The 26586-nt window shown below is 37.1% G+C and overlaps 1 protein-coding gene across 4 annotated transcripts in view; it reads right to left on the bottom strand.

The window, feature by feature from the left end:
• The window catches only part of HBS1L (HBS1 like translational GTPase), a 97555-nt gene that overhangs the window by 1007 nt on the left and 69962 nt on the right, over positions 1 to 26586 (bottom strand). For 3 of the 4 annotated variants that reach the window (XM_049901607.1, XM_049901615.1, XM_049901581.1), the window contains 9 exons: positions 25917 to 26063; positions 24395 to 24469; positions 23346 to 23463; positions 22673 to 22741; positions 16222 to 16326; positions 13720 to 13810; positions 13204 to 13312; positions 4238 to 4338; positions 1485 to 1629 (listed from right to left, as the gene is read on the bottom strand). In XM_049901607.1, the coding sequence (XP_049757564.1) occupies positions 1485 to 1629; positions 4238 to 4338; positions 13204 to 13312; positions 13720 to 13810; positions 16222 to 16326; positions 22673 to 22741; positions 23346 to 23463; positions 24395 to 24469; positions 25917 to 26063 (960 nt within the window). The remainder of the gene's footprint in view (positions 1 to 1484; positions 1630 to 4237; positions 4339 to 13203; positions 13313 to 13719; positions 13811 to 16221; positions 16327 to 22672; positions 22742 to 23345; positions 23464 to 24394; positions 24470 to 25916; positions 26064 to 26586) is intronic. The other variant, XM_049901589.1, reaches the window with a different exon arrangement.

Raw genomic sequence — 26586 nt, forward strand, 5'->3', positions numbered from 1 at the left:
GATTATTACACTTTTACAGATGAATAAATGTAAGGAGAGATTTTATACTTGTGCTGCTAGTAGTCGGTGAAGCAAGATCACCAACTTGGGCAGTTTAACTCCAGGGCCTTTCTCTTCACCTCCACCCTACATTGCCTTCCACACGTCCAAAAAAAAAATACCAAACCCACTGGTGTCAAGTCAATTCCGACTCATAACGACCCTAGAGGACAGGGTAGAACTGCCCCGTAGAGTTTCCAACGAGCGCCTGGCGGATTCAACCTGCCGACCTTTTGGTTAGCAACCGCAGCACTTAACCGCTACGCCACCAGGGTTTCCACATGTATTTTTTATAAACGATGTCCATAAAGTTTCTTGGTGCTTTAGAAGCTTAATAAAATTTTACACAATACACGTGTGATTGAATTTTGATGCAACTTAAGAGTCTGTGCTCGAAGTATACATCCAATTAAACGAACTGAATAAGTTTTATGAAAAAAAATCACGAACTAATAAGCCCCTTTAATAATGTAAGATTCCTATTAATCACGGTAGAAAATTTCAATTACCGATTTTTTGTGGATTCATTCAGGCTGTTTTCTCCAAAATTCAACTGTACCTTGCATTATATAATAGAAACATTAGGAGCCCTGGTGGCACAGTGGCTAAAGTGCTCAGCTGTTAACCAAAGTTAGCAGTTCAAATCCACAAGCTCACCCATGGGAGAAAAATGTGGCAGTCTGCTTCAGTAAAGGTTTACAGCCTTGGAAACCCTATGGGCAGTTCTACTCTGTCCTATAGGGTCACCATGAGTCGTAATTCACTCGACAGCAGTGGGTTTGGGTTTTCTGAAACATTACTAGTATGTTAATTGAATTTTTTTACAGAATCATTTTAAATGTGCTAAGAGACAATTATTTAAAGAAAAAAAATTTAATGAAGGTTCTTCTAAAAGAAACTTCTACCCCTAATTCATTAAATCCTAAATTTCTAATTACATAATTTAGATTACATACTTACAGACCTATTTTTCAACAGATTCCCTTTGAGGTGAGAATACAGTTTGAAAGTCTCACTATACAAAGATTTTCAAACTGTATTCTCACCTCTTTAAGACCAGTTTCTTCCCATCATTCCTTTGTTTTTAATATACATTGTAATATGCTGTTCTAATGCCATAGCTGTGTTTTCTTAAGTCATAAAAACCTCAGTCCACAACCACCACCTGTTGCCACAGTCGGCTCCAGCTCACTGGGACCCCATGTGTGTAAGCGCAGAACTATGCTCCAGAGGGCTTTTAATGGCTGCGTTTTTGGAAGTAGATCGCCAGGCCTTTCTTCCAAGGTGAGTCTGAGTGGACCTGAACTTCCAATCTTTTGGTTAACAGCAAAGCACGTTAACTGTTTATACCACCCAGGGACCTCAGTAGTATCTTTAAAAGATAGGGAAAAAAAAAAAAAAAAGATATCATAACCATGGATACAAAATCAGTTACTTTAAAATACCTCAGTGACTACCCCAGCAGCTATTGTAGAACCACTGTAGCGTAGCATGAACCTCCCCAGTTCTTTAAAGTCTTTGTATAGCTCAAGAGCAATGGGTCTTTGTGTCTGTAGCTCCACCAATGCATTCTGGCCTTTAGTCAAAAACCTATGCAAAAAAAAAAAAAAGGGGATATACAATAGAGGTGAATAAAATAAATATAATAACAACAACCTGAAAAAGAAATATTTTACATTCAATAAACACATCAACATAGTCTTTTAAAAACTGAAAAGAAAAAAAAATTAATGAAAAGATATGCCTTTGAGTTTCCTGGGTTAGCTGAACGACATGAGAGGAGTAATTCTGGATGGAGGAAACATTAGCTAGTTCACATATGTTTTTCATTAGTCTTATGAACACAACTCTATCCCTTGAAGGACCACTATAACCTAAAATGCTCAATGTCCCTCCTGACCAATGCTTTCCAGGTCATTCCTTCATTTGTAGACCTTTCTTTGCTAGGAAATTGAGAAGTTCTTTCATTTAAAAAAAAAAAGTGATGTTTTTAAAAACACAGGTTTAATCCTACAAAGTGGTTATTTGCATATTAAAAGATGAATACAATGCCCTATGTCTTCTCAAGTAAAATGCTAATTGGTGGACTCTTGTGTTAGGAGTTATTTTTAAAATCTCCAGGTACCAAAAGACTAAACTCTAAATTCCTAACTCTCTGTTTCTTTCTCTCTCTCTCTCACACACAGCCATAGGAACAATGGTTCTTTAACAAGTTCAGGACAAAAATCATGTAGCGAGCTTTTTCAAAATATGTTTGCTGACAAGAAATGGGGATGGGGCATGGGCCAGATTATGAAGGGTTTCTTACAAACAAGCAAACAAAAAAAAACACAAAACCTTGTGCATGGGCCCCACCCAGACTTATTGAAAGGAGTATCTGGGGGTAGAACCCAAAAAGGGACATTTTGAAAATGTTCTCTAGAAGGATAGAGAAAAGCAATTATAAACTCCTGTTTTAGGGACAGACAGGTGATGCCAAAAAGGTTTCTAATAAACATATCAAAAGTCCCAAATATTGGATTTGGAAAAAGAGCATGAAAAACTCACAACCTATCCTTAATTTAGTTTCTAGAAAGTTCAATTTCATTCCACACAATCAAGTCTATTATGTGCCTAAACTGGAAGGAAGGGGAGAGGCCAAATGGTGCTGGTTCAAAATACGAGAACTATGAGAAAATGACTAAGTTACAAACAAGGTCACAGGGAAAGCTCACATGAGAATATATAAGACCATCACTGAGCCAGGAATTTACAGCATAAGCAGGAAGGGGAAAATTCGGGACTAGATACAATAAGCCAACTTCAGATTGAGAATTCTCCAAATCAATTGTTTAGGTAAAATGGCCTGGCTTCTGCCAAAATAATAATAATAACACAATTAATGTGAACCACTTGACTGTGTTAGAATCCTGGTTCTGCTACTTGATAGCTCTGTGACCTTGAGAATGATATGAGATCTAAGCCTCAATTTCCTCATCTGAAAAATGGGAAAAATAATAGTATCTGCTTTATATGGCTGCTGAGAATGGAAGCCAGGTGAAAGCATTAATGACAGCATAGGAGATAGTGGTCCTCAAGAAATGGTAGTTCTATATCACATTTCTCAGAACATCATAGCAAAAACTCATCCCAGAAGCTAAGGATTCAGGCTAAAAATAAAGAACCATCCTTAAGAAAGAGATAAAGCAGCTCTTTCTTCCTGACTAGAGGAGAAACAGGTACAGGTTTGGAGCAGTGTGAAGATCATCTCTTCCACTGGCAGCCAACCCAGTAACCCACTAACCACCTTCGGGCCTCCTACACAGGTGCAAAGGATGGGGACAACCAAAGATTAAAAAGGGGGATTTCTGGGTGGGATTCCCCACAGGGGTGACGTGAGGAAAACCCCATAGCTGAGGCAGCCGAGTCAAACTATGATTAGTCTTTAGATGAACTAGGGTAGGAAACCTATATTTTGTAACATTCGTCTCTAGCCTTTTGTATTCTGTTTTTATTTAGAGAATTTAGTGTCTCTGGAAGCATTTCCTTAAAAAAAAAAAAACCCTGATCTTGTCTCATCCAAAGGGGAACTGTCCACACCTAGGCCTGGATATTAATGGCAATCAGAGGAGACCAAAATAGTGGAGGTGATCAGCTTAGCTTAAGAGTCCAGAGTGGACATTGAGCACAAAGGAAAATGCCTTTAGGGTGGGGGTAACCTAGGGAATGCAGAGTATGTAGCTCACTTCCCTCCTGGGGTTTCTTAGCACAGGGAATGATTCTCATTGAGGAAGTAACCAGAAAGCTGAGGAAAGCACCCAGCTGAAATTTGGAAGCAGTGGCTAGGCATAATTCAAATTCGGCTTCGAAAATGTAGTACTGGTTTTTTAAATGCCTCTCCCCTCCCCACCTCCCCCCCCCTTTTTTTTTTTACATCTTCAGTATCTAGGGGCTTGATATGCACATACAAATTTATATTTACAGTTTCATTTACACCACTGCCACCACATATAACAAATTATATTAGCATGTGTATTTAAACAGAAGATTACATATTTACTTGTGTTTGTTTTAATCCAGTCCTTAAAAAAAAAAAAAGATTTCTGGAACAAGTAAAAATGGATTTACACACCACAAAGAGAAATACTATACAAATGGGTTCATTTGTAAGGAATCTGCTTAAAGTGCTTGTGGATATATTCTGCATTACGACACTCACTTAGGCTTTTTCTTTGTGACTTCACCCGTGCTTTTGCTTAAGACGCTGATCAATCTTTTAATAACGGCAGGCTCGCTGACAGTTTGGTAGTGTAACAGCACCTAAAACAAAAAATTGTAACACGAAACATCTGTTTAGCACAGCATCTCCTGCCCTTTATTTTGGCACTTATGCTTAAGCAGATTAATTATATACAGTTCAGCATACTGCTTGGAGTCTTTCAGGGTCTCTAGTTGCCTCCTCTAAATCCCACCACGCTAACATTACTTAACTTATTAAGGGATAAAGGTCATGGGAGACAGGAAAATTTCGACACTACCACTTTGTGTCAACTTTGGTTTACCTAACCTTCCTGTCAATTTTTTCTTTTGTAAAAGATGGAGAAAAACAACATCTTAGGGTTTTATAAAGATTAAGAGAAAAAATTTATCATTTAGGACAATTATTGTTATGATTAATATTATAAGGAGCAGTAAGAAAAGAACCTGGGCTTGAACCCCAAATACTTCACTTTACTCTCTACCTCAAATTTCCTCAGTTGTAAAATACATAGGCCTTACTGGGCTGTGAGAAGAATTAAATAGGATTGGATACAGTGCCTGACATATGTTTCAACAAGTGTGAATTGTTTCATCATAAAAACAAAGGAGGAAGGGCCATGTCATAGTCAATAGCAATTAATACATTCATTGTTGGAACAAGAGAATAAAATACTACAAATATAAAGGTAAAGAGAAAAGGAAAAAAAAAAAAAAGCACTGTGTGATGTGATTTACATGTATTATTTAAGTTATATAAGAAGGTTAGCCAGGTGTTGAGGTCAGACAGCTGGGTTCGAATCCCGGCTCATCACCTTCTGGCTGTGTGATCTGGGGCAAGTTCTTTGACAAGCCACTACTCCCAACATCCCAGCCTTATCAGTAAAACAAGGGACATCAGATGATGTGATTTTAAAGCGGTATCCAGCAAACTGTAAATATTCAGCTCACTGATAACCTTTTATATTAGCTATCGTTGCCCATGTTTTGTTCAGGAAATTTACTATCAGAAAGATGAAGTAAGTGGTCACGGCGATATGCGCCAAGGCTGAATTTTATGCTCAGATACATTGTAATTACAAACCTCAAGCTACTGCCATTATAGCTTAATAAGGAGCCTGTAGAAATCACAGATGGAACTTCTCCCCTTATAAAAGAGGAGAGATCCTAATCCAAATCAGAATAGAGCTATTGTTCAAATAATAAGTATTCAAGACATCTATAAGCCTTTATGTGTAAATGTCTATAGTTTAGATACAGTAGAAAAGCCAAATCTCCAGCAAGGACCAAAGCCATCAAATTGTTTCATAAATACCATTTTATGCTATGTTTGAAGAAACACTGACACCTCTACTTGGGAATTTTCTGGCAAAAATGGTTCATATATTTGGAAAACAAAAATGCAAGATTGACCGGGATGCACAACCCTGAACTTTGGAGCTTTCTGCATACCAAGGTAGGAAGTCATTCGGGAAGCATCTTACCAATTCTATTTCTGTCTATGTCCCTCTTTGCCACTGTCACAGCAGTAGTCCATGGTACTCTCATCTCTCATCTGAACTAAAATACAGTCTCCTACCTGGTCTCTCTGTCACTACTCTTATCCCTCTATAAATTTTTCTTCATATAATTTATTCCTCAAACTAATTTTCAGGCTGATTTTTCCAAAATACAAATTCAATGACATTATCTTGCTTTTTAAAACCTTGGAAACTTTACTTCCACCAGTCTCCATATGACCTCTGCTTACCTCTCCCGCCTCATCTTTCTCCACCCTTCCTTGCGATCTATGCTGTAGACATACTGAGCTTTCTAACCTTTACACTTTTACATGTGCTATGCCCTCTGGGGAGCACACACTGCCCATCCCTGCTGCTTCAGTTGGCTAACTCCTACACAGCCTACTCAACTTCCAGATCCCAATATAGAATCACTTCCTTCAAAAGCCTGAACCACTAGCCTGAGATGGGTACCCTCCTTCTGTGGACAATGATCCCTCTACATAACATCTCACTTTATTGTAACTGCTAGTTTAAATGTCCATCATCCTATATAATTATAAATTCTGTAAGAAAAATATCTATGTATACCAGTGCCAGACATTTATCTGGCACTCAGTAAATATTTGTGAAACGACTAAAAGAATGAAGGAATGAAGGATACCTAAAACACATGGAGAAAATCAGTCACACGGCGTTTAAAAAAAAAAACTAAAGGCTCATCTGAACCTCCATCACTCTACAAAGGCAAAACTGGTTTCCTTTCTTAACAGTATTTGACTATGATGAACTGGAATGGTTCCAAAAGAATTAACAACCAGCTCTTATCTTAGGATAAAAATTGTCCTGAAGCACGGTAAAAGGCTAAGAACCACTTTTCTTCCTTTGGTGGATTCAGGTCTCAAATAACAACAATGTAATGCAAATGCAGGTCTAAGTAAGTGTCTCTTTGTCACACTGTGGTGGCTTGCATGATGCTGTGATATAGGAAGCTTTGCTCCAACTATTTCAAATACCAGCAGGGTCACCCATGGTGCTATTCATAAGGTTTTCACTGGCTAATTCTTTTAAGAAGTAGACAGCCAGGCCCTTCTTCCTAGTCTGGAAGCTCAGCTGAAACCTAGCCGCCATGGATCATTCAAAAGTGGCTGCAGCAGCATATTGACAGGGAACTGCCAGAAATTCGAGCCGGATTTAGAAGAGGATGTGGAACCAGGGATATCACCTCTGACATAAGATGGATCCTGGCTGAAAACAGACAATACCAGAAAGATGTTCACCTGTGTTTTATTGACTATGCTAAGACATTCGACTGTGTGGATCATAACAAATTATGGATAACACGGCAGAGAACTGGAATTCCAAAACATTTAATCGTGCTCATGTGGAATCTGTACATGCAGCAAGAAGCAATCATTCAAACAGAACAAGGGGACACTGCACGGTTTAGTAGAGGTGTGCATCAGGGCTGTATCCTTTCACCATACCTATTCAATCTGTATGCTGAGCAAATACTATGAGAAGCTGGAGTGTATGAAGAAGAACAGGGCATCAGGATTGGAGGAAGACTCATTAGCAACCTGTGTTATGCAAATGGCACAACCTTGCTTGCTCAAAGTGAAGAGGACTCGAAACACTTACTAATGAAGATCAAAGACCACAGCCTTCAGTATAGATTACATCTCAACATAAAGAAAACAAAAATCCTCACAATTGGACCAATAAGCAACATGATAAATGGAGAAAAGACTGAAGTTGTCAAGGATTTCATTTTACTTGGATCCACCATCAAGACCCATGGAAGCAGCAGTCAAGAAAACAAAAGATGCATTGCAATGGGCAAATCTGCTGCAAAAGACCTCTTCAAAGTGTTGAAGAGCAAAGATGTCACCTTGAGGATTAAGGTGTGCCTGACCCAAGCCATGGTGTTTTCAATAGCCTCATATGCATGTGAACACTGGACAATGAATAAGAAAAACTGAAGAAGAACTGATGCCTTTGAATTGTGGTGTTGGTGAAGAATGTTGAATACACCATGGACTGCCAAAAGAACGAACAAATCTGTCTTGGAAGAAGTACAACCAGGATGCTCCTTAGAAGCAAGGATGGTGAGACTACGTCTCACATACTTTGTATATGTTATCAGGAGGGATCAGTCCCTAGAGAAAGACATAACGTTTCGTAAAGTAGTGAGTCAGTGAAAGAGGATGGCTCTCAATGAGATGGACTGACACAGTGGCTGCAACAATGGGCACAAGCATAGCAACAATTGTGAGAATGGTACACGACTGGGCACTATTTTGTTCTATTGCGCACAGGGTCATTATGAGTCGGAACTGACTCAAAGGCACCTAACAACAACAACAACGTGGGCAAAATACTGAATGACGTAGGAAGCATCAAAAGAAGATGGAATACAGAGTCAGAGTACCTAAAATAATTGGTCAACGTTCAAGCATTTCAGGAGGTAGCACGTGATCAAGAACCAATGGTACTGAATGAAGAAGTCCAAGCTACACTGAAGGCGTTGGCAAAAAAAAAGGATCCAGGAATTGACAGAAAAACAATTGAGGTGTTTTAACACAGATGCAGCACTGAAAGTGCTCACTCATCTGTGCCGAGAAATGTGGAAGACAGCTACCTGGGCAACCAACTGGAAGAGATTCATATTTGTGCCCATTCCAAAGAAAGATGATCCAACAGAATGTGGAAATTATTTAACAATAATACCATTAATATAATACAAAAGTAAAATTTTGCTGAAGATAATTAAAAAATTGTTGCAGCAGTACATCAACAAGGTACTGCCAGAAATTCAAGCCAGATTCAGAAGAGGACTTGCGAAGAAGGGTACCACTGCAGATGCCAGATGGATCTTGGCTGAAAGCACAGAATACCAGAAGGATGTTTACCTGTGTTTTACTGACTATGCGAAGGCATTCGAATGTGCAGATCATAACAAATTATGGATAACTTTGCAAAGAATGGGAATTCCAGAACTTGTACATAGACCAAGAGGTAGTGGTTAGAACAGAATAAAGGGATACTCACAGTTGAAAATCAGGAAAGGTATGCATCAGTGTTGTATCCTTTCACCATGCCTATTCAATCTGTATGCTGAGCAAATAATCCAAGAAGTTAGACTACGTGACTACAGAATTGGTGGAAGGCTCATTAACAACCTACAATATGCAGATGATACAACCTTGCTTGCTGAAAGTGAAAAGGACTTGAAACACTTACTAATGATGATCAAAAACTATTGCCTTTAGTATGGATTACACTTCAACTTAAAGAAAACAAAAACTCTCATAACTAGACCAATAAGCAACATCATAATAAACAAAGGAAAGACTAGAGATTTCATTTTACTTGGATTCGCAATGAACACCTATGGAAGCAGCAGCCAAGAAATCAAAGGACCGAAGAACACCAAAGACACAAGGTAATTATGAGCCCAAGAGGCAGAAAGGGCCACATAAAGCAGAGACTACATTAGCCTGAGACCAGAAGAACTAGATGGTGCCCAGCTACAACCGATGACTGTCCTGACAGGGAACACAACAGAGAAGCCCTGAGAAAGCAGGAGAGCACAGGGATGTAGACCCCAAATTCTCATAAAAAGACCAGACTTAATGGTCTGACTGAGACTAGAAGGACCCCGGTGGTCATGGCCCCCAGACCTTCTGTTGGCCCAGGACAGGAACCATTCCCAAAGCCAACTCTTCAGACAGGGATTAGACTGGACTATGGGATAGGCTATGATAATGGTGAAGAATGAGCTTTTTGGATCAGGTAGACACATGAGACTATGCTGGCATCTCCTGTCTGAAGGGGAGATGAGAGGGTAGAGGGGGTCAGAAGCTGGCCGAATGGACATAAAAAGAGAGAGTGGAGGGAAGGAGTGTGCTGTCTCATTAAGGGGAAAGCAATTAGGAGTATATAGCAAGGTGTTTATAAATTTTTGTATGGGAGTCCAGCTTGATTTGTAAACTTTCACTTAAAGCACAATAAAAATTAAAAAAAAAAGGAGGGGGGGCCTATTGCATTGGGCAAATCTGCTGTAAAATACTTCTTTCAAGTGTTCAAAAGCAAAGATGTCACTTTGAGGACTAAGGTGTGCCTGTCCCAAGCCATGGTATTTTCAATCACCTCATATGAATGCAAAAGCTGATCTGGACAATGAAGAAGGAAGGCTGAAGAAGAATTGATGCCTTTGAATAACGGTGTTGACAAAGAATATTGAATATACCACACACTACCCGAAGAACAAATAAATCTGTCTTGGAAGAAGTACAGCCAAAACGTTCCTTGAAGCAAGAATGGCAAGACTTCAAGTCACATCTTTGGACATGTTAAAAGGATCAGTCCCTGGAGAAGGACATCATGTTTTGTAAAGTAGAGGGTCAGCAAAAAAGAGGAAGACCTTCAATGAGACAGACTGACACGATGGCTGCAACAATGGGCTCAAACACAGCAACGACTGTGGGGATGGCGCAGGACCTGGCAGTGTTTCCTTCTGTAGTACACAGGGTCAATGTGCGTGGGAACCAACTGGAGGGTAACTAACAACAACAACAACAAAATATCTAAGACACATCTCTTTCACAACAGGCAACTTAGGTAAGTAGACAGGGTTCCCTTCATTTAGCTTAGGTGTGACTAGGGAACTGGTCTCCACAGCTTGCCAAATTCATAAGGAGCCATGAGACCCTAACTAAATTCCTTCTAACTTTTGTGAACACTTTGGGGGTTCTGGGGTAAACTCAAAGAAGGATGAAGACTGAGTTATGGCAGTATGGGATTGGGTCAGGTTTTATTTGTCTTTCTATCTCCAGAGCATCTTACAAGTAGTGACTCAAAAAAACAAGTAGTTGAATACGTGACTGAAAAAAATCTACATGCAGAAAAATAGGAAGTGATTATATATATCTTACATTTTTAACTCGTGTTGTACATAACCAGAGTCATCTGTAATTCAAAGCAATCTGCAGCATCGTGTAGAAGGAAAAAAAAAATCAATGGTTTTCAGAGCGAAAAGAGCTGAGTATGAGACCTGACTCAACCACTTACTATTCATATAGTCACAACCTCTTAACAGCCTCCAACTTCTCATCTATAAATGGGGACAATAATAATGCAGGCCCACAAACCCTTAGCTGGGATTTAAAATCTCTGAAGACTGAAAGCCTAAAGTTTTTTTCTAAATCTGCTCAGCCCCTTTGGCAGCAAAACCAGATGGGAATTTAAGTGAGGTAATTTATAAAAAAAAAAAAAAACCTATTGTGTGGCAGAAATATTAACGCCAAACACATTAATTTGATTAGTGTGCTGTTTCATTCTCCGTTAGGGGTTTTATATGTGTCATATTACATTTCAAAAGTCCAGAGATACCTGAATTCTGAAACACACTGGTCCAAAGGGTTTCAGATAATGTTTAGGATTCTGTGCTTGATGTGGGGTTATGAGAATCGAATTATCCAGTGTTCTACAAACTACAATGGGCTAAATAATATGTTAGTTCCGTTTACCCATAAGTCAAATTATTATTTTCCTTAAACCTACAGGTAACCTATTTTAAAAAATATCAGATAAGATGAATTTAAAATTAAATCCATTCTTCCTCTTAAAAACATACAGTTTACCATATAAACCATGGGAAACTTGAATATACTTGTGTCACATTAAAGCTTAGTCCCAAAATAGTGAAATTTTCATTGCTTAGGAGGCTTTCCTTGGCTTAAAAAAAAAAAAATCAAGTTTTTTCCCAAAGGGTGTGCTCATTGAATTGGATGACAAAATTTGACCTTTTGTGAAACAAATTTCATCCGGTTATTTGTGAATCGATATATTGAGGTGGAATCTCATAAAGCTGCACTGAAAAACTTTCAATTCATGTTTATTTTTAAGAAAAAAACAGTAACAGGAAGACAGTATTACTATTCAAAGTAACTACTGACTTCTTGACCTCTCTACCTCTACACTGGCAAATATTATTGTGGCATGAGTAAAAACATACAGTAACCAACCTCTCCGCGTTCTCCAGGATACGTTGCTTTCTAAGAATGAGTTCCGTTTACCCATAAGCAATTAGCTTGTAGTTACTGTGCTAACTATACATGAATTTTGAATATTTAAAAATTAAATATTTTCAACTATAACAATTTTTTTTTAAGGGCTTTTTTACTCCTTTTTAGCATGTAGGAGAAATGGAATGTAATTACAAAAGTACCTAAATGTATCTTACAAATACAATTTTTATATGACCAAATTCATATAAAAAATAGCTACAAAGAATTATAAGCAGAGTACATGGCTATTGCTTAATTTCAAATACAAACATATCAGCATAAAATTACTTTCAGTGAGCTAAATAAATAAATGTATTCCCAAATCTAAAATGCTCTCACTAACTTGAAAAAGTTTAAAGGTCAAATGCTACTATTACTGTCTTATTTTTATTTCAAAGATGCCATCAAATAGTCAAAATAACCCATTTGTATTTCCAAAGGCAAAGCATTTAATCCCACTGAGAAGAGTTTTTACTGTCATGCACAGTCTACACTGTATGAGCTGATCAGACAAAAGGAAGTCTCATGGGAAAATACTCATCTGTTAACTAACAAGAGCAAGGTACCAAACTATAAAGAGTATGGTTCCAAACGTTAAGAAAAAAAATTACACAGAAAACAAGAAGGAATTCTTCCTATTCACAAGTCACATCTTTCCTGGATGAGTAACATTATAGTATCCAATCTCCCTCTCCCTATGAAACGTGCATTTTAAAATGACACTGGTCAGTGATGGCCTGCAGACCAACCTCACAGGGCGCAGGGTCTGAGTGTGCTGCTTCCACACAATTAGGATCCCTCTGTGTGGAGAAGCCTCAGACACACCCATAAATACCACGGGGTGTGGTAAGAAAATACGTGCGTAAGAAAATACACTGAAATCTAAACAGTAATGTGGATTCTCCATTTACATAGCATTCTTATTTTCTTTTTGTGTTTTCCAAAATTTTCTCTAACAATGTAATACTATTATTCAGAAAAATTACTCATAAGCATTATTGAACAAAACGAAAACAGAAACACTCCATCTGAGAAGACCAGTTAAGTGGCCTTTAGAACACAGTAGAAAGCATTTATTTACCATTTCCCCTGGGAAATCATTTTATTATCATCAGGCTGTATCCTATTGATTATGAAGTATCTTCCCAATGCCTCTTTTAAAAAACTCCTCAGGATAAAGGAACAAATAAAAAACAGTAATAATTTCCAAGTTCTAATTTTGTTTTTCTGGGTTAGAGTAATAAGATATTATTTGAAAACAACCACAGCATCACTGCTTGTAAAGAAACTTACTATTTTTTAAGATAAAGTTATTTTGACTTGATAAAACAGTAACAGTAAAACTTTTTGAAACTTACAGGAAACCCTTTAGTGATAGGGAGTTCAATATTAAAGATGAGGATTCGAGCTCTGAAACGAGTGCAGGCTTTGATGGGGTCTCTAGGGCCGCAAAATATGCAGCCAACACTGTAACGAAAATAAATAATAAGGTAGATGAGGAACAAATTTACATCCAGAAGGAAAATCTCTGAAGCCACTTACCGAGAAAGTACAATTACGGACTTCTACTAAACACTCCTTTCCGGGTTAGAAAAGGCATGGTTTATACCACGAACCTTTCAGCATTTTTTTACACTGCAGATTTCACCTAGAGAACATGACAAGGACGCGTGCTGACTTATATTAATTCCAATTTTAAGTAGATTTGCTATTCTTCTCATTACTATGCTTCCACGCACTGGTGTCTATGTTTGACCAAATGAGATTCAAAATTAATACTAACACTTTCCTGTAAGCTAGTGGATTGCAAGGGCTGTGTGATCTGGGGTCCTATATCCACATCAATGGTTGCTTAAACTCATTTTCACACTCACTTGATTTTGATGATATCCATCCCAACCAACGTAAGACTAACGTGATCTCCAGCTGCTGCCCAATCAACAGGTTCATCATGCAGGGTGATTCCTGGAAATGAGTAAGAACCAAAGCATACAGTGAAACACCTCAGTGTCAAACCATAACAACCAAGAAAGTCTGGCTGATTTGTGCTTCATCAGACAGTACTCATCATTTTCAATATGAATGGATTGAGAGTGAGAAGTTTAACTGTGAGCATTGTGGAAACACACTTCCTCTAGACTTGGCTCTTCTAGAACACCACCCTAAACATAAAGTAACTTGTATTTGTCCATAAAAGGCTGGTTTCTACTTATTTAATCAAGATTTTTATATGCATTTGCTCAGCTGATAGATGCATTAAAAAAAAAAAAACCCATTGTTGTTAAGTCGATTCCAACTCACAGTGACCCTATAGGACAGAGCAGAACTCTTCCATCGGGTTTCCAAGGCTGTAAATCTTTATGGAAGCCAACTGCCACATCTTTCTCCCACATAGCTGCTGGTGGGTTCAAACTGTCAACCTTTCGGTTAGCAGCTGAGAGCTTATCCACTGTACCACCAGGTCCTTATATTCATTAAACAGGTTCTATTTAAATATTTCACTTATAATAATGGATGCAGGCTTAACAATGCCACAATTTAAATTATTTTTAATGACATAAAATATAGAGCTGGGTAAGACACCTAGTAATATTTCATTCTCTTGAGCTTTGCTTTTAATTAGACAGCCACTTGAACTGTCTTCTACAAGTAATACAGTGCTCAGTCTGTATTTCAGAGGGTTTTCATCAGTTCCCTCAACTATTCTTGGCTCAAAAAGAATTCTTCCCAGAAAGAGCTCTGCACATTGGTAACTGGCTTATGAAAAGAGATGCTTTTAAGAAAATAATGATAATAAAATTATTTTAAAATGATTCCAGGTGTTGCATATTACCTATACTACCTAGAGGTAGTCCTGGAAAGCAATTCCAAATGGCAATCCTCAGTCACTCCATTCAAAAGCTTTTAAAAGAGATCCCATATTTTCTGAACATATGGGCAAATTTATAGAGAAAGCTTTTTTCTATTAGAACTCAGTCCTTTTGATGAAGACAGTGTATAGGCCATCCACTGTGCAACAGTCCCTGATTAACATGTTTTTAGTATATTACAATCTACCCATATTGTTCTGAAAATACTCATTTTTTCCACGCAGCATACTCTTAAGGGACAGTTTATAGGCTTTTAGAGTTCAAGGAGAGCTTTAAGAGTTCTGAGAATTGTGATTTTGGAGGTCATGAGGGAGCCAGTCTGTGAGGTCTGATAAATTTGGGATCACAGTGTAATTCATGTCTGCTGATTAGGGGAAAAAAAAAAAGTCTTATTCTCGAAATAGCTTGCTAACAAAGAAATTAATACTTCAAAAAGCTCTGTAAACCCTGATCACCTAAAAAGACCAAAAGCAGAGAGTTGCACTTACAAACATTTCCTTATTTACCTTTATATTTAGGTTACACTATATCTAAGCAGATATTCATTAATTTCTTATCGTCAAGAAATTTGTTTTAAAAGTGAATAGATTAATTCAACCTAAAAATTTTTTTTTCTAAATGTTAAATGAAATTTATAAACTAGTCAGGTACAACTCTGAATATAAACTATAAATTAAAAAATAACAGAAGGAAAAATACTGAAACTCAAATAAAAATAATAATAATAATCTCAATAGGTCATACTTTAGCTTAAATTTGTTACAAATAATATTATTTTACAGTATAAAAAAAGATCTTCAATAGATTGAAGTCAAAGGCTTAGTTAGAAGCCAGATCAAAGTAAGTATGAAATTATAAACTGTTAATCAGAATTCGGAGAAGAATCAATGAGTAAGGACAAATGACTAAAAGGTAGAAATGATGGTCAGTCATTATGAAAGGATGCACGTTAGGTCTATATGCAAAAGCAGGGACTGTGGTTCTTTACCCTAGCTCAATTTCTCTTTTCAACATTAGATTTTTCTTTATTTGCATCTTATTTGCATATTTACATCTTCCTGTACAATATTTTTTTTGGTATAAACATGATCAAAGCTGTTAACTTGTAGTAATTCTGAAATACACACTGCAAACAACAGATGGTAGCAGTCTGCTTTGCCAGTGACTATTCAGTGTCAGGCTGGGTTTAGATTTATTTTCTGCTACACATTACAATTTTAAATGTATCTGTCAGGTGTCTACACATTTGGTTAAACCCTAACCAGACTTCTTGAATCAGTGTCAAAAAAGAAAATGTTGCCACAACTGGAATATTATATGCACATATACACATACATAGTCACATCAGAAAAAAATCGTTTAATGTTTTCACATTCTTATCTTCAACAGTTAGTATCATTTTGACAGTCAGTTACAATTTCAGTAAGAGTTAATAACTAAACTACTTAAAATAATCTGCTGTCTTAACTTTAAGGTTTGTTAAGCAAGAGTCTGGTAGAGGAATACCTTTTGCAGTACAAGTTTCATTGGGAGGCATTGCTAGTAGTCGGTCACCAGTCTGGATATAACCAGCTTCAATTTTGCCAGTTACACAAAATCCAGATCCTTGATCTGCAAAACATACCAAAATCTCATAAAGATTCATATAGCAATATTATCTGATGATTAATACTCTAGCAGCTATACGTAGTTCACTGGTATTTATATGTTTGTAGTTCAATGGACATTAATCTTTAACATATCTATTAAATACAGCATACCACATTCTATTCTTGTTAAGATTTTATTGAAAATGAAAATATTCATATTATAAAAAGTGGGGATTCATTCATTCTTCTTAAATATTAATTGAGTGCTTACTCAGTACCAGACACTGAGGATAAAGAGATGAAAATGTAAGTTCCTACCCTTAAGGAGTCTACACTAGTGAAGAGAAAAACAAAAACAATTACATTGTACTGAGACAAGCCGTATTTATAACGTGAAACAGAAACAAAGAAAAAGGTGAATAAAGAATCCATGATAGAAGAATGATTACACTTTGAAGGAGAAGAAACAGGAATTTGCCAGGTGACTTGTGTGTAGGAGGAAGACATTGCTGAGCCACGAAACCGCATGTACAAAGGCACAGAGTCATAACTGAATGTGGTATGTGCTAAGAGCCAATTGCACCTCACATGACGGGACAATATGGAAATCTGGGAAAAGGCAAGACATGAGGCTACAGAGACAGGAAAGGGGTGAATCATCAAGGGGTCTCATAAATTACACTAGGTGTTTGAATTTCCTCCTTCAGTTAAGTAATGAAAGCCAGTGAAGACTGTGAACAGAAAAGAGACATGATTGTATTTCTGTGTTAGGACAAAGAGACAGTTGATTGAAATGGACATGCACTGGTATGAAAAGGGAATGAATTCAAGAATTTAGGAATAAGGAATGAGAGGTTTAGAGCGATAAGGTCAATGAGGGATAATGACAAAAAGAAAGAAATCTGAAATGACGATGCCATTAACTGTGAGACAGGAAATGAGAGAACAAGATTCATTCTGGCCTTGTGCCTTTGAGGACTAAAGGTGGAGAAGATGTACCCTAAGAGGCACCAACCACCCAGAATGGTACCTCAGGAGCACACTCCTATGGGAATGTCCAGCAGCAGTTAGACACATATGTCTGGAGAGCAGCAGAGTAGGTTTGGGATGGAGATACAGATTTGGGAACCATTAAGATGCAGGAGGCAGATGAACTCACAGGTGTCCAAAAGGAGCCTGTGGAATAAGAAGAGGGCTGAGGCAGTACAATACCAACTAAAGGATGGAGAAAGAGGAGCCCACAGAGAAGATGCAGAGGTCAGAGAAAGATACAGGTTAGCAGGATAAAGTGGGTCACAGAAACCAAGGCAGAAATGTTTCAGGGTGAGTGTGGCTAACAGCATTAGAAGTAATGCCAGGATCAGGTAAGAGAGAACTGAAATGTGCGTACTGACTTTGGCAAACAAGAAGCCATTTGGTAACCTTAGTGGGAACACTGAGAGAAGCAGAAACCAAAAAGCAGATGGAAGACAGAACAGGAAGTGAGAAAGTAGTCAGCAGGCATGGTTAACAAAAAGAAAATCATGCATCTCTTGTATTTTAAGTAGATAACAGGTATTTTGGAAACCATAACCATATTTCCTCTACTAGAATGCTTGAAGCTAATAATAATACATTTCAATTTCATTGCATGATTTTTTTCAAAGCACCTTCATTCATTCATCTATTATTCATTTATTAAATGGGTATTATGTGTCAGGCACTGGGCTAGGTCCTCCAGATATAGATATGGAAAAGGCAGTACCTACTCTTAAGGAGTTTATAATCTAAGTGTAATAGGCAGACAGCACAGAAACATTCATAATACTGCATGAAAAATACAATGATGGAGGGTATGGAGAGCACAGAGGACACTTTAGGGTATGTGTGTGGATCAGTGTGACGGTTATCAATTTATTTATTGCCTTTCCATTCCAAATCTACCCTGCATGTCTGCTATGTGACAATGGAGATGGACCCTGCAAATATTTCTTCTTTGCAGTGAACACAATGTCAAGCTCTCAGTCCCTCCCTGAGGGACACTGGGGGAGGAAGGAGTTTCTCCTCCTGCTTCCAATGTGCTTCTCTCACAGGGTCTTACAGTGCCTGGCTCCAGGAGTGACCAAATCAGTGGTTGGCAAGCAGTATGTGGCACCTCCTTGTGGGCAGCTTTCCCTGGCAACACCTTAGATGACTTTGCAGCCTCAGCAAATTTCTCCACCATTCAGTGAGCCCTGGCAATGCCCTCTTCAACAAGGTCTAGATTTAACCCCAGGGACGGAAGGAGGTCCTCTTTCTTCCTTGGGTATTCTATGTCAACCATAGGAGTAGAAGCTATTCTCCATATATGCTATTCTCTAGTTCTCCTTACTCCTGATGAATCCCCCACTATTCTAATCTCCTGTTATGGTTAATAATTTAGAAGTTAAACTTTCCCTGTCCAAATTACTGTGCAGTTTTTATCTCCTGTTTAGACCCTGATTGATAACAGTGGGTAGTGTCAGTCAAACGAGTCACAGAAGTGACACTTCTGCTGAGTTTTGAAGAATATAGAAGAGTTCATCAGGAAGAAGGATAGGAGATATGTGTATAGATAAACATACGATGGAAATGGGAAACATTCAAGTTTTTCTACTTCGGGAAATAACAATCAGAAGCACGGAATATTTTTTTTTTTTTTTAATAGAAACTCTATGGGAAATAACAATTAGAAGAGCAGAATGTCCTATTTAAAAGAAATGCTCCCAAGCATTCATAGCCTCTACAACCACTGTGTCAGATCCAATCATGTTTGAGTATGTCTGAAGTTAGCGGAATTCACCACTCCCAAAAGCAGCTCATTCCCCTTTAAGATGTCTCTAATCATTTTTTAATCATTAGAAAGTGCTTCCTTATATTAAGATGAAATCTTTCCTAAACTTTGCTCACTGGTCACCCATCTCTTCCTTCTGAAACAATACAGAAAATACCCGTGTCCTGTCCACTTACAGCTTCTCAAATAACTTAAGACAATTATGTCGTTTCTCTCTTCCTTATGCTAAGAAAGCAATCTTCTTCCCCCTTCACCAAGACTCAAGTAAACTCAGAGATAAGTTTTGTGCTTTTCTGTAGGCCCCGAAATAAAAGAGAGCTGCTATAACTATATTAATGGCAACCTTCAAGTAGAGGTTAAGGTAAAAAGTATTATTACAGATAAAGAGAAACACTGCTAACGGTAAACGGTTCAATTCACTAGGAAGTGATAAGAAGTATATATGTGTATGTTGCTAAAAACAAGATTTCAAAATGTATAAAGTAAAATGCAGCAGAATGACAGGGAGAAACAGATGCTTCCATTTCCAACAATGGTAGAGTAACAGGAACCAAATTTACCTACTTGCTTTAAACAACTAGAAAACTGGATGAAATACATGGAACACCTGTTTTCAGACAAAGGACAATGATCCCTGAGAGATGGGAATCAAACAAGGTGAGCCCTACAATCGCTTGGCTTTCTGTCTGGAGGAACATTCTGGACCACAGCATAGAAAAGAGGATACCAAATAGAGCCCAGATTGCAATTTGAGAAGAATTTTGGAGTAGAGGGAGAAAAAGAACTACAGAAATCAGCAACAGTGCTCCCCTTGATTATTTATTGAATACTAAGATACACGTGTGTAACACGAAACCATGCAAGGTCAGGCAAAGAGTAACCAGGGAGGTAAGCGTTTACTGGTTTTCAGAGTGCTAACAGGACTGATCATTGTTCTGCTGACAACAGTCAGAGTGATGAGTCCTCACTGATCACTTGGGGCATTCAGATGAAGACTCCAGAAGGGCCATGCCTTAGTAATGGCGGTAAATCAACCCTAGAGTAAAGGTTACTATAGACCCATCTTAACAGAGCTTAAAAAGCCTCAAAGGATCAAATTTAACTGCAAGTAACCTAACTGCCTACCAGACAAAGTACAACACACTTTAGAGAAAAAGAATCCAGACCCTTGATTAAACTGCCCAGAATTCAGTAAAAAATTACAAGACAGGACAAGAAACAGGAAGATATGACCTTTTAACAGAAGAAAAAAAATCAGTCAAAAGAAAGAGGCCCAGAAATGATAGAGATGATGGAATTACCAGGCAAGAATAGTGAAATAGCTATTATAACTATGTTCAAGTATTTAAAGGAAAACCTGAATATAGTAAGGAAAGGAACAGGAGATACATAAAACCATATTAAACTTCCAGAGATGCAAAATGTCGGAAATGAGAATTTACTAGAAGTTATAACATTAGACACTACTCTTAGAAAGTGATAAGGCATAGAAAAAAAAATTTTTTTTTGAAGAAATAGTGACCAAAATTTTCCAAACCTGAAACTCTAAAGCCTGTAGATCCAAGATATCAGTGAACTCCAAGCAGCATAAACACAAAGAAAACCGAACCAAGATATGTCAAAATCAGATGTCTAAAACCAGTGACACAGAGAAGATTTTAAGCAAAGTCAGAGAAATAAGTGCATATATGTTCATAGGAGCAAAGATAATACCACAGTCTTCTCATTAGAAACTATACAAGCTAGAAAGCAATATCTTAAAAAATGCTGGAAGAGGAAAAAAAAAATCAACCTAGAATCTTTATCTGAGGAAATATATCATTCAAAATACAAACAAGCTGAGCGAACTTGTCACCAGATGACTGGGCTACAAAAATGTTAAAGGGTGTTCTTCAAACAAAGGAGGATGATACAATACGAAAACCTGGATCTACGCTAAGTAACGAAGAGCACTAAAAATGGTAAATAAGTGGGTAAATATAAAAGACATTTCTTCTTAATTTTTAAGATTTCCTTAAAAATAATTGATTAGTTAAAGCAAAAATGGACAATTCCAGAATATTTGGAATTCTTGCCATCCTCTATTCTATGTCTTCACATGGGCAGTAGTTACATTGCTACTCACTTTGGAGGAAAAAAAAAAAAAAATCAATGCACTAAACATTTCTTTTGAATACTATTTTATATGTGTACTACTATTTCTTTTTAAAAAAGGTTAATATAAATAAAATGTAGTCTTGTATCTGGTGGGGAAAGAAGAAATTTGCGATAAGCCTCAAAGGATGGTACATCAGTCATCAATTTATTGCTTCTGTGCTCCAAATGCACCGTTTCAATACATATGCCTTGAGACAAATAAACCCTGTAAGTATTTCTCCTTTAAAGTGAGTGTGATACGTGAAGTGTTCTCAACAGAGGGAGGTGGCGGGACACTGCAGGACGAAGAGGCATTCCTGCAGTTTCCAGGTGGGCCAGAATCAGCAGTGGCCAAACTCAGCAGTGCTGGTGTGAAGACATCTATCTGGTAGAGTGTTGCCCCATCCAAGGGCCCAGAATGCAGTTCCTTTTCCACCTTGCATGTTCAGCCTACAGCCCCCTCAACATGGAAACCAGAGCCTTGCAATGGACTGTGTACAACTCCCTGTGGCCCAAAGATCAAACATTGTGTTCCTTCTGCAAGTCCCCTCCTGACCCCATTGGTATCTAGACTTCTGCACGCCGCCACTTACCGCCCTGAGTCACACATCACGCTGCTGCTCCTTCTGCGAGTTCCTCCACAGCCCACATGCTCAGAAGTCCTCCCGCCCTCACCAGAGCCCAGGCTCCCACTGCACTTCCATATCACCAGTTGCTAATCAATCACTTGTTCTTCCCACCTATACTCCAGAAGGCTGCCTACAGCTTGCCCAGAGACTCCAGAAAAGCTCTGGCCAAACCAGCAAACTTCTTTTCTACCCAATGGCCTGAACCACACCTCCAACAAAGTCTGAGCCCCTTCCAGATTTGTCCTTTTTTGGGTATTCTCCCTCAGCCTTAGGGTACCATATAGAATTTCCTTATATTTTATAGTCATTCTTTTATCATAGCTAATAATTCTTTATATTAAACTTCCCGTTTTACCTACTGTGTGCTTTCTCTTTCTCAACTGGATCTAGACTGTTAAAGATGGGTAGGAGATGAGCAAGTACAGAGAAACGGGCAAAACGTAGGTAGACATACTGCAAATAAAGACTTCATGTGGTTAAGAGACAGTGAACAATCAGTTTTGTTAGCGAATAAGGAAACCAAAGGAATCTATTGGGGGAAAAAACTACAAGGCTAGAAACATAAACGATACGGTTTTTTATGCCTGAAAGATGAGTACGAAACAGGGAATGATGAGTAAAATGAAGGTTTTCCTCAGCAAGGGAGTTAGGCGACTAGAACTGTAAAGTTTAAGAATAATTTAGGAGTAATCCTTACACTGGAATGGAGAAGGGAGAGTCTGAAGACAATATAATAACTTAGTCCAAGAAAAGAAGGAGAAAATGGAAAGGAAGGGACCATCCTGAGGTAGCACCGCAGAGACAGCACTTACCTTTGAAAACATCCGATACACATAATCTAAAAGGCTTGTCAATAGATCGCTGAGGAGGCTTGAAGGAATCTGGAAAAAAAGCAGGGTTTAATTTACAGTGGAATTTTTGACCCGTCTCATGATTCCATTATATTTCCACTTCTCTTAGAAAATAACGGCTTTTTTGTAAGTACTAATAGCAAATTTACTGTTATTTATAGAGTACTCTGCAATTTATGAAATGTTTTCACACATGTTCTCTCATTTGATTTCAACAACAGTCTATCAGGTAGGCAGGTAGGGCTGCTGTCATTGTGTGCCACTGAGTCAATCCCAACTCACAGCTACCCTATAGGACAGGAGAACTGCCCCGGAGGGTTTCCTAGGCTTTTCCTAGGCTCTTTATAGAAGCAGATCACCAGGTCTATTCTCCCATGGAGATTCAAACAGCCAACCTTTCAGTTAGCAGCTGAGCACTTTAACCACTGTGCCAGCAGGGCAGGCAGTAGCCTCATTAAATAAATAAAACTGAACATTAGATAATTTAAATATTACATCCAATTTCAAGGCTAATAACCCAGCTTTTCTGATTACAAATCCTATTCATATAATTACTGTCTTCCATAAAGAACTCTAAATAATAATTTATATCATGTTTATATTGCATTAAAATTAGTATGGCAGTACTACTTACCAATTTGTTCTAATAAGCACAGTCCTTTATACCACTTTAAGAGTTCATTTGATTGAGATCTTGTGATTAGATTTTCACCACTGAGACCACTTGTAGGTATAAAAGCTACATCACTCTCCTATTAAAAAAGATTGAGTTAAAATGTTTACTGTCACCATAATTGCATCAAGTCTGTCAATAATGATAGCGATGTACTTTTTAAAAAGTGATAGAAATCACAAACTACTGCCTACAGTTATCTGATACACTAGTTTTCAAATTTTTGATTTTGTGAGACATTGCAAATTTGTTCAAAAACACTGAAGCATTTTCAACCAGTGATACAGGCATGCTTCATGTTTTTGCTCAATGAAATTTCTACCAGTGATACACGCATGCTTCATGTTTTTGCTCAATGAAATTTCTACCAGTTTCTACTTTCCTCTGCGATGTTCCTGACCATACACCACCTCACTTAATAGGTAAGGAAAGGGAAAAAGAAAAAAAAAAAACCTTTCACTTATATTAATCCAAGTCAATTTATAAAACATACACAATTTTCTAAGATAAACCCGTAAAACCCATTGCCATCCAGTCAATTCCGACTCATAGCAACCCTATGGGACAGAGTAGAACTGCCCCACAGAGTTTCCAAGGAGTGTCTGGTGGAATTGCTGACCTTTTGGTTAGAAGCCATAGCACTTAACCCCTATGCCACCAGGGTTTCCTTCTAGATAAAAACTACCCACTGCTGTCAGGTCAATTCTGACTCATAGCGACCCTTTAGGACAGAGTAGAACTGCCTCATAGGGTTTCTAAGGACCACCTGATAGATTCGAACCGCCTACCTTTTGATTAACAGCCATAGCTCTTAACCACTACACCACCAGGGTTTCCCCTTCCAAGATAAGGTAATCCAAATAAAATAATATATACATGAAACCAAGGAGAAATGAGAATTAAACATATTTAACAAGACAAGAATTCAGGATATTCTTCTTTTCCCCTCTCATATATGTAAAATGAGACTTAAGTAAACAGAGTAATAAATAACTTTAAAACCTTCTTACCTTAAAACCTGCTTGCTTAAGAAAGTGCCCAAGTTTTCCAGTAATTTCTTGAAACCTTTCGTATTGCCAATTAACCTGATAAAGACCCGATTATTTTTAAAACTGTCCTTCCAAATATATTATACACAAAATTTAAATTTCTGCCACAAAATATCAATCAAAACTATGTAAGATACAAATATCAAATTAACATAAACATGTATTAAAATTAAAACTCAGCCATGCATCTCAAAATAAGATGGACTGAATGATAAATGAAAGGATAGATAGAAAATCAGGTAATCGAGCAAGCAGAGTAAATTATCTCTAGTAGAATCTAACTAGTGAGTTCAATATGGGTGTTTACTGTAAAATTATTTAACTATTTCTTTATACTTTAAAATTTTCATACTAAAATGATGGGGAAAGCTAAAAAGAATACATACTAATGATATCATAAAAGAACTAACTGAACATCTGATTCCAGGGTAAGAAAATTCTTAGGCATAAAGGAAGAAATTACACAGTATTTATAAAGTTAAATATATGTGAAAAATACACCATAAATAAAATTAAAAGTCAAATAACAAACTGGGAAAATTACGGATATAGAATTAATACCTTTAATAAAGTACATTTATAAACTGACTTAAAAAAGCTTCAAAAATGAGCAAATTATTTATATAAACAATTTCCGCAGCAGAAATACAAATGGTTAACATATAAATATATTTAAATACTATTAAAACTCATAGAAGAGTGAATTAAAAGATGTACATATCAAATTAGAAAACAATTTTTTAATGATAGCAGTGTTGGTAAAAGCTTAAGAAAGTGAATACACCATATGTGCCCACAGTAAAAAAACAAGGACTTTTCTCAAAGGCATTCATATGGTGTTCGACAAATCTTCAAATGTATACGCAAGGCCAGACATTCCCACAGAATGAACCATTTCTAAACACAAACACACATAAGAAATAACTAGAAATGGTCCAAAAGTAGAGGACTGAATAAATTATAGTATATCTTTAAAATAGGCTAAAATAAAGCCACAAAAACAACCTCTTTATATAAGAATCATTAATTACTTGGAAACATACACAAGAATATTGTCAAATTTTTTTAAAAGCAGGTAATAAAATAGATTATGACCTAATGCAAAAAAAATCTTTTTATCTACAAAATAAATGGGATGGATATGCAAAATAAAATGTTAGAAGTTTTTGGGTTTTTTTTTGAGGGGGAGTTGGCAATATAAGTTATTTCTAGTTTTACTATGCTTTCATTCTACTACAACAAATGTGTATTATTCTATAAATAAAAACAATGTTACAGCTTTCCTTTATTCATTTTGACAATGAAAAGCCATCTTCTTGCTTAAAAATTACTAATATCTTAATATCAGAATCATGAATTTATTTTTTAAAAATATGGCAACCAAACTAATGAAATGTATACTAGTCACAGCTGAGGTCATCTGTATGGACACAGAAATATCTGAATTAGCATCTAAAAAGAAGTCTCATAAAGCCTTAAATACCTGATCCATTTTATTGACTGCAACTGCAAGCTGTGTTACTCCCAGGGAACGGACCAAGAGGCCATGTTCTCGAGTTTGTCCTCCAGTCTCAAATCCAGCTTCAAACTCCCCCCGACTAGCATCCACAACTAAAATAGCTACATCTGCCTGAGGGAAAAAAAAAAAAAATCTAAATTAGAAATAATGTCACAGCATTTTAATTCAAAGGATGGATTATTCAATTAATTGTATCAGTCAGAGATTTTAAAGGCAGATATATCCAAACCTGACACCAGATACCAAAAACAAACCAAACAAGATAATTTTACAGATGGATTAAAATTTGAAAATAAAAAGAAGTACTAGCACAACACCAAAAATAATGAGATAAAGAACAATAAAATAGTTCCATAATAGATTACATAACAGTTAAAATGTCTGGGCAAAGGGGGAAAAAAAACAATAAAATGAAAAGATAATTAAGCAGGGACAAATATTTGCAGATACACAGTAAAGGCTATACATACTACCACTGTATAGTCTTTACCCCAAAATGAAAAAAAGACAGCTCCACAAGAAAAACAGTTAAAGGATACAAGCAAGCTATTTACAAAGAAGAAATATAAACAGCTGATAAACATGAAAAAATTAAAATTCAATAGTAACCAAAGAAAAGGAAATTTAGAAAACA

The sequence above is a fragment of the Elephas maximus genome, chromosome 1 (genome assembly GCF_024166365.1).
Source record: "Elephas maximus indicus isolate mEleMax1 chromosome 1, mEleMax1 primary haplotype, whole genome shotgun sequence".
In the NCBI taxonomy this organism is placed as follows: domain Eukaryota; kingdom Metazoa; phylum Chordata; class Mammalia; order Proboscidea; family Elephantidae; genus Elephas; species Elephas maximus.